The sequence below is a fragment of the Heloderma suspectum genome, chromosome 1, assembly GCF_057233095.1.
Source record: "Heloderma suspectum isolate Gila_16-S chromosome 1, 16-S_ref, whole genome shotgun sequence".
Classification (NCBI taxonomy): domain Eukaryota; kingdom Metazoa; phylum Chordata; class Lepidosauria; order Squamata; family Helodermatidae; genus Heloderma; species Heloderma suspectum.
In genome coordinates, this window is record NC_139458.1 from 141,453,992 (window position 1) to 141,466,669 (window position 12,678).

At 48.0% G+C, this 12,678-nt stretch overlaps 1 protein-coding gene across 1 annotated transcript in view; it reads left to right on the forward strand.

Annotated features, from left to right (window-relative positions):
- OBSL1 (obscurin like cytoskeletal adaptor 1) overlaps positions 1 to 12,678 on the forward strand; it is a 73,274-nt gene that overhangs the window by 4,068 nt on the left and 56,528 nt on the right. Inside the window, exons 4-7 of the mRNA XM_084859368.1 lie at positions 1,317 to 2,376; positions 3,532 to 3,729; positions 7,902 to 8,171; positions 8,287 to 8,547. Coding sequence (XP_084715494.1) covers positions 1,317 to 2,376; positions 3,532 to 3,729; positions 7,902 to 8,171; positions 8,287 to 8,547 — 1,789 coding nt within the window. The remainder of the gene's footprint in view (positions 1 to 1,316; positions 2,377 to 3,531; positions 3,730 to 7,901; positions 8,172 to 8,286; positions 8,548 to 12,678) is intronic.

Consider the following 12,678-nt stretch of genomic DNA (forward strand, 5'->3'; position numbering starts at 1 on the left):
CTTTCTCACCTACTTCCTTTTCCCCCTTCGCTTTCCCCCTCCTTCTCCCCATATGGAAGATACTCCATATGGAAGAATGGAAGATTATGAGTCTTCCAATATCTTTCATCGATCTCGCTCCTCTTCTTGCCGCTTTTCCTCTTTTCACGGAGGGAACTCAAGCAGAACACAAAGGCGTAATTTGATAGCTCGTTATCTGCAATCTATTTAAAAACAGAACAAAGGGCATTTAGCGCAGGAGACACCTTGAACGATCACAGTGTCATGTAAAGAGCCCACCAACTTCCGTGAAGGAGCCATCTCAATTGCAGGATAAAAGCTCTGTGTGAAGAAAGCCTCAGTCTTCCCCTCACCACCATCGCTTGTAACTTGGGGGGAGTACAGTTGTGTGTGTACATGCTACTTCTCCTCTGACCTCCATGGCTATCCTAGAAATGCAAACATCTAGTCCTATTTCTGCACTGCTCCTTTCATTTGATGTTTGGTGTGGACTGTCCTGGGATGTCCAGAGAGAAAGAGGAATAAAGGTGTTAGTGAGCAGCACCCAATGGTGAGTGAGATTACCTCCTCCCCAAAGTCATGGTCAGAAGGCATATAATTGCACACCAAGACCATGTTTCTGCCCATGACCATGGCCTGAAGCCACCACGGAGCAGCTGCTGAGATACAGGCAGGGAGTGAGTTGGATGGGATCCGCCTCCCTGGAGAGCATGTGTTGATATCTTATTTGCATCATCCCACCGTCCACAGTCGTTCAGTCCCCTGTCCTGCAGCAGCATCTTCTGCTCATTAACTCCCCCTCCCACATACTAGCCCATGCCATCCGGACCTAGCACAGCACACAAAAGAACCAGCATCACTGAAACAGGATTATGCAAAATGGGAATCTCTGGCAGGGTCGTCTGGGAGACAAAGATTTGTTGCAGGCAGCTCTGTTCGTATAACCACATGTGGGAGGGTGGCTAGAGCGATGTGGCTTGAATGGCTCTGGACTCCATTTTGCCATGTGATTTCATAGTCATGTGCCCAGGCTTCAACTCGACCCAGGGTTTACAGCACCACTGCAATGCTGCTGAAAGAGGCTTGAACCGCAGTGTGATAAAAATATGGTTATGAGATGGGGTCACGGGGAAGCGATCACACAGCTGCTTTCCTGCATGCCAAGTTGAGCACCAGTCCATTTATTCCACATTTTTCTTCCCATTCCAGTTTGGCTGATCGAAGTGAATCACAGCGAAGAGCTCTTTCCTCCTTTTCTAGCCCTACGTTTTCCAGCTTTTCCAGCTATAATTCTTTCTCGATCTGATTCTCTGTAGGTCCCCAGCCTCAGCTGTATCCTGACTGAGCCACTAATGGATACCTTTGGAGGAGCTCCTCGATTTCTCACCTACCCCCGCACTTCCACTGTGCAGAGTGGTACCAATGCAGTACTGAAATGGCAAGTCGCTGGCGAGCCGCGTCCCAGCATCGTCTGGGAGAAGGATGGCTCGGAGCTGGAGCTGCCATCGGGTCGGATGTTTGTGGAGGCCAATGGGGATGCGTACAGCCTGCTGGTGTCTCAGGCTGGACCTGCAGATAGCGGGCGCTATGTGTGCAAAGCTAAGAACAGTGTGGGTGAAACCTATGCAGCTGCCACTCTCACAGTGGAAGCAGCAGAGCTGAAACCCAAGGGAAATCTGGACGCCCAGCCTCCAATCTTCCTGAATAGGCCAGTCTCAGCCCAGGTGGCCCGGGGAGAGGATGTGACTTTTGCTTGTAGGGTCTCGGGGCAGCTTGAGTGGGAAAAGGATGGGCGCAAACTGTCAGACATCTTTGAGAGCAGCCATTACAAAGTGGGCGTAGAGCCTGGTGACTGGCACTCTCTGCATATCTACAACGCCCGTCTCCCAGATGCAGGGGTCTATGTGTGCCGGGCACAGAACAGTTTTGGAGAGACCATGGCTGCAGCTGTGCTCCTGGTGGATTCCGTGGCCTGCGTTCCCCATGATGAGTCTCCAAACAGCCATTTCAAGAAGCAGCCAGAGGCACAAGACGATAAGAGGCGGCGGCATCACCCTGGGAAAAATATGCTGCCGGAAGCCAGGCAAAATGGAGAACTGCTTCCCAGCCTACCCGCTGCGAAGGCCTTTACCGTGAATGAAGGGAAGCATGCCAAGTTCCGCTGCTATGTCACTGGCAAGCCCAAGCCGGAGATCGTCTGGCAGAAGGATGGGAAGGTGCTGTCCCCCGGAAGGAGGCACCTGCTCTACGAGGACAGGGAGGGCTACTTCATCCTCAAGGTGCTTTATTGCACAGCGCGGGATTGTGGGCTCTACGTGTGCACAGCCTGCAACACAGCTGGCCAGACACTCAGTTCTGTGAGCCTCCATGTCAAAGGTACCCGTACAAGGGGTGGGGGGAAACCACAGGGATGGGCAGGGTGGGGGGAGTAGCACTGCCTGTGGGGATCAGACTGAGGACATCAGGAGATGGATTCAGAATCTGCCTTCTGCAGGAGGAAGGGGCTTTCTGTGACAAGAAAGACTCCACTTGTGGAAGGCCCCTCTGTCCGATTTCTGGGGATCCCCCTTACCCCACACCACAGCTCACCCCATTCAGCAGGGCCTCCTGCATTTTCAGGGGGCTGGAGGTGCTGCTGTGGGAAGGAAGGGGCAGTGCAGTTTATCCTGTGCAAATCTGGATCCAAACCATGATGTGTTGGAGGTCAAAGCCTGAAGAAGTCTGGGTACCTCCGAGGAGTTGATCTGTTGGTGGTCACAATTAAGTGGTGGGGTGGTGGTGGTGGAACCTGCTCACCACAGAGATAAAACATGAGAAGTAGGACAACCCATTGTGGGTACAGAAAAGCAGAGTGGTAAGGTAAATTACTTGCAGGCCATAATACAGCATAGATTCTGAGTTGAATCTAAAAGGGGTGCAGAACCTCCTTCAGCTTGAGGACCAAATTCCATTTTGGAGAAGCTTTCAGGGGCTGCATTCCAGTGGTGCGTGGGGTCAAAGGCAAACAGGGCAGGGTCATAGGCGAAAGGGGTGGGCCCCAAACCCCAAATACCAGCATATTTTACATTCAAGTTCTTACTGCCAATAGCTAAGCCTTAGGAAAGGCATTTCAGCCTTTTAGAATGGGGGAAACCCTGCATACAAGCCGGGAAGCCATCAAATAATCGGTGGTTGGGGAAAAGAGGGTGGGGTAGGGGAAGGGGGGGGCGCCTCAGAGGACCCCAGGCAAGCCAGATTAGGGCCTGAGGCCGGCCGGATTTGGGCCCCAGAATTGAGATTCTGCACCCCTGATCTAAAGCCTTCCTCTTGGTTTATAGATCAGACTATGCCCACTTGACCTTTGACCCACTATTGCCCTAACTGGGAACCAAGGAGCCAGCCAGTTGCTCCAGCGGAAGAATGTGTGCATGTAGCTTGCAACTTAAATGAGAGCCATGATACAATAATTAAGTACAAGTTCCAGAGCGGGCAGTTCACTTGTGAAAACGGGAGCAGGCCTAGAGCCTGGGAGCTCTCTTCTGGAACAAACAGGAAGGGAGTCTTTGGATCTGAGAACCAGCAGGCAGCCTCAGGGCCCCTGCTTGCTGAGGTGCCAGGGTGACCCATCTGGTACATTCCTGAGGGCCTTGCCAGGAATGGGAAGCGTGTGCCGCTCACCCGTGACAGTGCCTATGAAGTGCAGAATAGGTCTGGGTGTTCAGCCAGAGGCCAGGCCAGGCCAGGCGCCAAGTACAGGGTGGGACAGGAAATGTCTCCCCTCTCAAGAGGCGGGGGACATGGCATGTGAGATAGGGGCGCTTGAAGATAATTTGGCAGATCACTCTTCTGTCCTGGTTCAGGAAGAGCCAGAGCGCTTTTCACACAACCAATGTGTGTAGAATCAAGTCAGCAACGTGTAAGTTATACTTGCTGGTCCTGCCCCTGACAACTACATGTTGATTGAGCCTTCTGAAGAAAGCCTTTGTGCATGCCAGCTGGACACAGGCAGGCTTTGTGCAGAAGTGCTGATCAACACATGGAAGCTGGGGCAGGGAAGGCCAGTGGCCATGACCACTCCTTGGTTCTAGTTGGTCTGTTGTGTGAAAAGAACTCATGGCAGATCAGAGGGCTGAAAGAAGGGGAGTTTGTTTGCTGGCTAGCAGGTAGGCAAAGCCTAGTTCACACACATAGTGGATGGAAGTAAATATTGCTGGACTGTACGGACTATAGGTGGAGATTGCATGATTGGGGGCTCCTCCGCATTAAATATTACTTACACATCCATCACTTGATGTCAGTGAGAAACATTCTTGCCTAGTTTTCTCCCCAATTTTAGGTTAGTATGTGCGAGTATTTTGCAGAGTAGTATTTTTTTGCTTTTTTCAGCATGGAGGACCATTCAGTCATGTGATCTCCCACCTGCAATCAAAAGTGGTAGAGTCTACAAACACTTCTACCACTTCATCCGCTATTTGTTTGTGTGAACTAGGCCTCAGTCTCTGGGATGCGAGTGTGTTGTTTGAGGAAGGGTATGCATCAGGGTCAGCAATAGTCAGTTCTTTGTCAGCACTGGAGACAGGGCTATGCAAGAGCTTATTTGCTCGTGGGATTGTCCATTGCTTTTAGTGTTGCCTCAGTAGAAGCAAGATTCCATGTTTTGTTGCTGCGACCCTGGGCCTTCTTGGACAGGCATGGGGCCACCCACAATAAGGTATGTCACACATCAAGGTAGCTGGCAAGCAACAGAAGAGAGTTGGAGGTATTGGTTAAAACGGAGGGCAAAAGGGATGTTCATAAAAGGGAGGGGTTATAAAAAGGTTTTTCAAAGTCAGTGTGGTATATTTTATGGATGAGCCTATCACCCTTTCCTACTCCAGGACAGGGGATGGCTGCTTGGCTGAGACCTGAAATCCTGAATTTTGAAGAGGGTTCACAGGAGAGCAAGGGAACTGATAAAGGGTCTGGAATGCTGCTGAGCTGAGCAAGAGCAGAGGAAGGCTTGTTTAGCCTGGAGAGGAGAATCTGGGGTGGGGGTGGGGGGTGGATACATGATAACAGGTTTCAGTTATATGTCAAAGGCTGCTGTTAGTAAGAAGGGAACCAACTGTTATCTGAAACTACTGAGGGTCAGGCAAGAGGAGAAATAGGCTTTAGCTGAAAAGGGGAGATTAAATACCAGGAAGATTTTTCTGTTCATAAGAATAGCCATGCAACGGAACATGTTACCCAGAGAGTCTGGAGTGCGTATATTCATTGGGACTTTTTAAAAATAGGCGAAACATCTGTCATGACGGGAGCCTGAATGGATAAAGGATGGAAAGAAAAATTCCACTAGGAAGAAGCAGAGAAAGAGATGGCTGATGGCTTGTTCTCGCCTGATCAAGGCTGAGATAAACTAGCTTAGGCTGACCAGGTGTCCTACATTATGGAGAATAGTCCTCTATTTGGAGGACAGTCCTCTATTTGAAGAGCTGTCAGGTTTAAAGATCAAGAACTATCAGAAGGGATTGCAGATCAGGGACATGGAAGTTGCCCATCAAGAGTGAGCACCTGGTCAGTCTTCCTCATTATGGCAGTATGCATTGTATTCCTTTTTCAATTATAGTAATTATTTCTAAATTTGCATCTACACATATATGTCAGCATATACAAATGTCATGCAAATCAGTGTCATCTTATGGCCTCTTTTTTGGGGTGATGCCTGAGTAGCCCCCCTATGATGAAACTGCCTTGGCAGAGGAAACCACTGGACCCAAAGTGGCCCATTAAAATATTGAATAGAGCAGTGGCTAAAGGATACGGATTGTTTAAAGCCTAGGCTACGTGAAGAGCAGATGAGATAGTAAAAGTGTTCCAGGACTGTCCCACTTCAGATTGGATTGAATGTTCTCTCATATAAACTCACTGGACATAGAAAATGGGATGTGAAAGAAATGCTAGTTTTCTCTTTGGGTGGGGATGGTGGTGTTCAAGCAAGTGCCAGCCCCCTAACCCCCCTCTGACTGAAGTGGTACAGGCAGGAATAGTTTTACCGCTTGATGTGCTATATATGTGGGCAAGGCCCCAAATCTTATTCCTAAGGTGACGCTGCACCTTTAAAACATGATGGGCATCTTGAAGAATTCTTATGGTCATCCCTCTTAAAGAGATGAAAAGAGGTTCATCCAGGACTTAATCTGTGCCAGCCCTGACATCAGCTTTTGGTGCCAGCTCTGTCAACTCTTGAACATATAGAGGAAGAAAAGATGAAACTGCTGACCAGTTGGGTACAAAGTATATTACTCTTACCACTGAGTAACTTCAGAGAGGCCCCATGCATTGTGGGTGAAGGGGAAGGGCTGTCAGATTTGAGGATATTTACTTTCCAGAATGGCTTAAGGCTGGCGCCTCCTTTTCCAGAAATGTAAGCACTAGGCTCAGCTGTGCCATCTAAGCAACCCCACCTGTTCTTTCCGAAGTCATTTGCCATGGCTGTTTCCCACAATTCCATCTCCCCTCTGTGTTCCCTTGGGTTGTTGTTGTGTGGGTGGCAGGTGTCCCTTGCACTGGGCCCTGAAGAGCTGACAGCAAGGGGGCTGATTGCTATAGATACCACATGCCACCCACTTCGCACTCTGCCACCTCTTAGAATAACCCATGGGAGGAGAATTGGGCTGCCCTCTTTCCACTTCTGCCTCCCCTGAAGAAGACAAAGGGGGCACAGGCACCCACTGAATGTTCCTTGATACATTTCCTGAGGGCCTGAAAGCAATGTGGAAAACAGTTGAGTTAAACCCTTACGTTCATATTCCTCTTTTTTCAGTTTGGTGACAAAACATTCTAGAACGAATGTGGGAGGGAGAGATTGCTAAAGTGTTTGTTAAAACAATTGTGTTAAACCCTTACGTTCATATTCCGTTGCACTGTTTGATGACAAAATATTGCAGGAACAATGTGGGCAGGGGAGATTGCTACAGTGTTTGTTAAAAACTGCCTCATGCATTCATAGATGATGAGATTCAATAGTCATTCAAGCCTATGCTGGTGTTATTGACAATTCCTTGTGGCAAAGCCCCACAGAGTTTGACTGAGGGTGCTTCCCAACAGAGGGCTCCTATAGTTCACAGTCAAAGCCATTGTGCAGTGATTCTTTTTTCTTCCTTACCGTTTTTCCTTTTCCTTACAATTTTTCTGGCTTCCCCAAAAAGGTGGGGAAACATGGGAAGACTACAAATCAAAGATGATGATGTCTGGAGCCCCCACCACTATAACATTCCATGAATGAGTCAGGTTGATTGCATAATAAACACCTCATCTGGAAGCACCCCGAGTTCTTTACACTTTGTCATAATGGATGAAGGTGTGGATATATGTGTAATAGGAAAACTGGCGCTCAAGCTCATGGTCTTCGCAAGCTACAGCAAGAAGAACCATGGCCTGCAGGTGTGCTTGATGTCTAAAGTGAGCCTGCCCAAATGGATGGGAGGAAACTACCATGGGTGGTGAAACAAAATATGAGGAAGCCTGAGGGCTGAGGCAGGAAGTTTGTGGTAACAACAACAGAATGGAAATTTGTGAGGGAGAACAGTGACATTTTGCTGGGTCCCAGCAACTTGCTCCTCTTCCTGAGCCCCAGGACCCTGAGGATTTAGGCTGACTCTGGGTGCTTCCACATGGAGGGCTCCTAACCAATCAGAAGGTATTCTGCAGCAGTTGCATCTTTTCCTCCTTAATGGATTTTCTGCTGTAAGGAAAAAGATGGGAGAAGTGGTGAGGTAACAAGGGAGGGTTGCAAGGGGGAGATGTCGAGGCCTCCCCCCCCCCCGTAAATTTCATGAATGAGGCAGGGCAATTTGCATGATAAAATCCTCATCTGGAAGCACCTTCTGTGGAAATGGGCCTTTCCCATCAAAGTCAAGTCCTTCTCTGTTTCTTACTTTCAGAACCCCGGCTCCGGTTCCAAGCGCCTTTGGTGGATGTGGAAGTGTTGGAACGCCAGGATGCGATATTAGAGTGCCAAGTGCCTCTAGAGACCATCCCTACAGTGTGGTATCTTGAAGACAAGCGCCTGCAGCCCAGTCCCAAGTACCTGATGGAGGAGCAGGGCCTGCTGCGACGGCTGACAGTGCGGGATGCCCGGGCCGATGATGATGGCATCTATCTGTGTGAGATGGAGGGAAAAGGACGCAGCGTTGGGGAACTTTCAGTTCAAGGTGAGGAGAGTTTGGAGACATATTAGGTGTGGTGGCCACAATAGGGTTGTTTTAGTGACAACCGTGTTGTTTGGGGTTCTTCTTTCATGGTAACCCTCCAAACCCTTTCCCTCAGGCCTGATAGTGAAGCGGTTGCCACGAAAGTTGGATGTGATGGAAGGGGAGAATGCTGCCTTCTATGTGGAGACCAGAGAACCAGTGGAGGCGACGAGTTGGGACCGTAACGGGCAGGAACTGGTGGAGGCACCATACACGCTTATCCGGAGCTTTGGTAAAACCCACCTTCTGGTCCTGGTGCATGTGTCACGGCATGACGCTGGCGTCATCACTTTCATGGCGGGCGAGTCACAGACTTCAGCACAGCTCCGTGTCAAATGTGAGTGGAGAGGGGAGATGGGGCTGGTTGGGTGGGTGGGAGGGTAAATCCAGCGAGTCTCCGGATACATTACATCTGGCCTTTGCCATGAACATCAGTCACAAAGCCAGCTCCTCACTGGGGTGGGCTGGGGTGGGGTAAAGCTCGTTTCTCTTATCCCTCACCCTGGACTGAATTAGAATTGATATACTGTAGAAGGGAGGTTTGCCACATCCCATTCTAGAACCCCAGAGTCAGGCCAGATTCATGTGATGCAGCACTTCAATTAGTAGGCCAGGCCTGGACCTAGCCTGATCAATGCTGATATAAACCATTTGGAATCAGGCCAGGCTTGTGTAGAACCAGTACTGAACTCTCCCAGACAGTTAAACCAATATTCTAACTTTAACTAACCTATTTTCATCCCTTCTTGGCACTTATTTTATTTTATTATTTATTCAATTTATACCCTGCCTTTCCACCAAGAAAATGGCACTGAAGGTGCCTAACAATCATAAAAAACACTAAAAATGTAGTTATAAACAATAATAAAAGAAATACATTAAAATGCAGACAACAACCCCCCCACCACAATTACAAAATAAAACAGCAGCCAACCCAACAGATCATTTTACAAGCCGAAGGCCTGATTGAACAGAAACCTATTTGCTTGCGGGTGGAAGGACAGCAGAGAGGGAGCCAACCTAGCCTCCCTTGGCAGGGAGTTCCATGGCCCAGGAGCAGCCACTGAGAAGGCCCTCTCTCATGTTGCCACCAAATGTGCCTCTGAAGGTGGTGGTACTGAAAGAAGGGCCTCTCCCGAAGATCTTAAAACCCAGACAGGCTCATAGGGGGGAAGGCAGTCTTTCAGGTAGCCCAGTCCCAAGGGCTTTAAAGGTCCTCACCAGCCCTTTGAATTGTACTCAGAAACAGACCAGTAGCTATTGAAGTGCTGGTAGCAGGTGAAGTCACATGTTCCCTGTAACTGGCCCCAGTCAACAGTCTGGCTGCAGCATTCTGGACCAGCTGAAGTTTCAGAACAAACAGAAGTTTCAAAGGCAGTTCCACATAGAGTGCGCTACAGTAGTCCAAACGGGATGTAACTAAGGCATGTGTGACCGTGGCCAGATCAGACATCTCTAGCAACAGGCCCACCTATGGTTGTCACTGGTCCCACTGGTCCCTAAACTGACACTGGCAAGTGCATATTATGTCTGCCTACACATCAGGTCCCTGTTCCCAGTTGTTTTACACATTAGACAGCCTCCTCTAGACCAGCGGTCTCCAAAGTGGAGTGCGCACACCCAGGGTGAGCAAGACAATCCATTGGGGTGTGCGAGCCGCCTGACAATTGAGCAGCCTCCCGCTGCCCTGACGAGTGATGGTGGTGGCAGCGGCAGCAGGATGGGACGGGAGCCCAGAGGGAAGCTCCATGGCATTTCTCTCTCCGCTCCAGTCCTATCCTGCCTCTACTGCAGCCACCAAGAGCAAGTGCGCCAGTCTCTGCCAGGCATGGCAGAGGAAGCCACGGCACCAGAGCAGCTGCCATCCTGGCCAAGGAGAGCGGGAAGGAGATGAATCCCTCCCACTCTCCTTTGGCAGAATGGAACTGAGAAGAGAGCACGTGCTATGACAGTGTTGTCAGCCCTTAAAACCAAGTATCGAAATAAACTGAATTTAGAACCAGACCTTTGAAGTGCTGTATCACAAAGTGGTAAAGCAAGCTTTTCAAAAATAATGAAGCATCTTCAATCGCATTGCTCTCACTAAAAAAGACTGTTATTAATAATAATTTTTTAGTGAGAGCAAAAAGGTTGTGCTCTCACTAAAGTAAAAAATATGTTGTTTCATCTTTATCTCATGCTTTAAATTTTTTATTAATTTCTATTTTTGTGTATGTTTTATAACGTACATAATATATTAGTACAGTAGTATATGTATATAATTTATAAATAAAGAAATACACATATATTGGGAGTGCATGCTCAAAGGTTTTTTTACTGATAGGAGCACGTGATCAAAAAAGTTTGGAGACCACTGCTCTAGACCACCATTCGCCTTGACACGGTGTGGCTTGGTCAGGTAGCTGCCTGATACTGCAGCACTGCAGGTGGCCAGCCTCCAGATGTTTTGGACTTTAACCCCCATCAGCCCCAGCAAGCATAGCCGATGGTCAGGCATCGTGGGAATTGTTATTCAGAACATCTGGAAAGCACTAGGTTGGATAGGGGCTGATCTGATCTCTGCTTGGAGAGGAAGCCACTCCATGGAAGGCCTATGGAAGCAATTTTCAGCTTCTGGAAGGAAGTGTGGGTTATCAGTCATTCAGTCAATTAATATACATAGTAGCGCTGAGTCCTAAGGTTACTGAGGCACAGTTGAGGGTTCAGTTTCCATGAATCATCATCCACTGCACTTATGTTTTCTCTAGAACTGAAATTCATTTTGGGGGATAACATTCTCAAGCACATCCTCCCAATGCCCCTGTGCTTGCAAGAAATGGAATGTATATTCTCCTTCATGGGGTAAAGGTATTGAATTTATGTTTAATGTGATTGCCCTTAAAATCCATCAGCCAGTCTTGAGCTCTATGTTTTCTTGAAACTGCGCCTCAAATTGAAGTTTCACTTATACATTTTGGGAAATTTTGGGAATCAAAAAGTTAAATGTGGGCATTTTGCCAAATTTCATTTAAGCACTAATTTTTCTTCTGTCCTGGTTTTGGTTTTGTGCCCTCCTTTATCCATTCTCCTATGAGAGCCCTTTAAAGGCCAGGCCTGATCTCTCTGAATATTTCTATATCAAAATGAGGGTCAAATAGCTGTAGAATGTAACAGCACAAAAAAAAAAAAAAACAGGGCGGGGGGGGCACAGACAGTAAAGCTACAAGCTAGCTTTTTTTGTGAATACAGCTGAAATATATGAATAACCCTTGATAAAGAATTCTTGAACTCAAAATGTCTCTGGAACAAAATTAATCATATATAGAAGGCTTTGCTGACAGCACTGACTTTGTTTTCAGTTTTTGCTGCTGTCCAACAATCTTTAAACTTCCTGCTCCCTGAGGTACATCCAGTTGTGTGTTCCTTTCCCTGCATGGATTGTTTTGTTACTGAAAAGCAGTCTCAGAGGCTGCAGTTGATAATGGGGGAATAGCTGGGATGGGGGGTAAGGAAGAGGAGGGGCTGTTTAGTCATGTTCCTTCTTGCCATTTGCGCAAAATGGCATTTCAAGTTGCATTCCCATCCAAATGGCGGGGGGGGGAGTGAGAAAGAATTAATCGTCCCCCCTCTTCTAGTACTGAATGCAGCCTCAGAACTGCTCTTCTGTTCCTTACACACACACACACACACACCGCAAACTAGTTAGGATGAAACAGTACAGAACTTTGTTTAGTCGTATGTAGTTTGGTCGGAAGCCCAAGCACAGAAGTGGGAAACCACAGGCCCAGGGGCCAAATCTGGCCTGTCTAGGATCCCAATCCAGCCCTCCAGTGTCCCCCAGAGGGCCTCACTTCCTTTCCCCCAACTGTTTGGTGGTTTCCTGGCTTTTGTGCTGTCTTTTCCCCATTATAAAAGGTTGAGATGCCTCTCTTAAGGCTAAGGGCTTCTTCACATGGAGCTTTTATCCTGCTATTGAGATTGGTTATGCATGGAAGTTTGTGGGCCCTTTAGATGATGTCCTTAACCTCCAGGGCATCTCCCGCACTAAATGACTTTATTCCATTTTTTAAAAAATCGGAGATCATGAGCTATCAAATTACCATGCTTGAATTCCACTTGAGTTCCCTCTTGAAAAGAGGAAAACACGCAATAAGAGGAGCTAGACCACAGTGCCATCTAACATCTGTATAATGAAACATATGGAGGACTCAGACAAGGGGGAAAAGGAGGAGGAAAGGGGGGGAAGGAGGCACATGTAAAGGGTGTCCGTCATGATCCTGCATTTAAAGCTGGTTTTAGGCTGATTTTAGGCTGGTGTAAAGATGCGCTAAGAGCCTTTCTACATGAGGCATTTATTGTGTGCTCATGATTCCTCACTCAGGGTAGTCTGCAGGTGCTCTACACCAGTAGTCTCCAAACCTTTTTGATCATGCACCCCTATCAGTAAAAAACCTTTGAGCATGCACCCCCAATATACGTGTATTTCTTT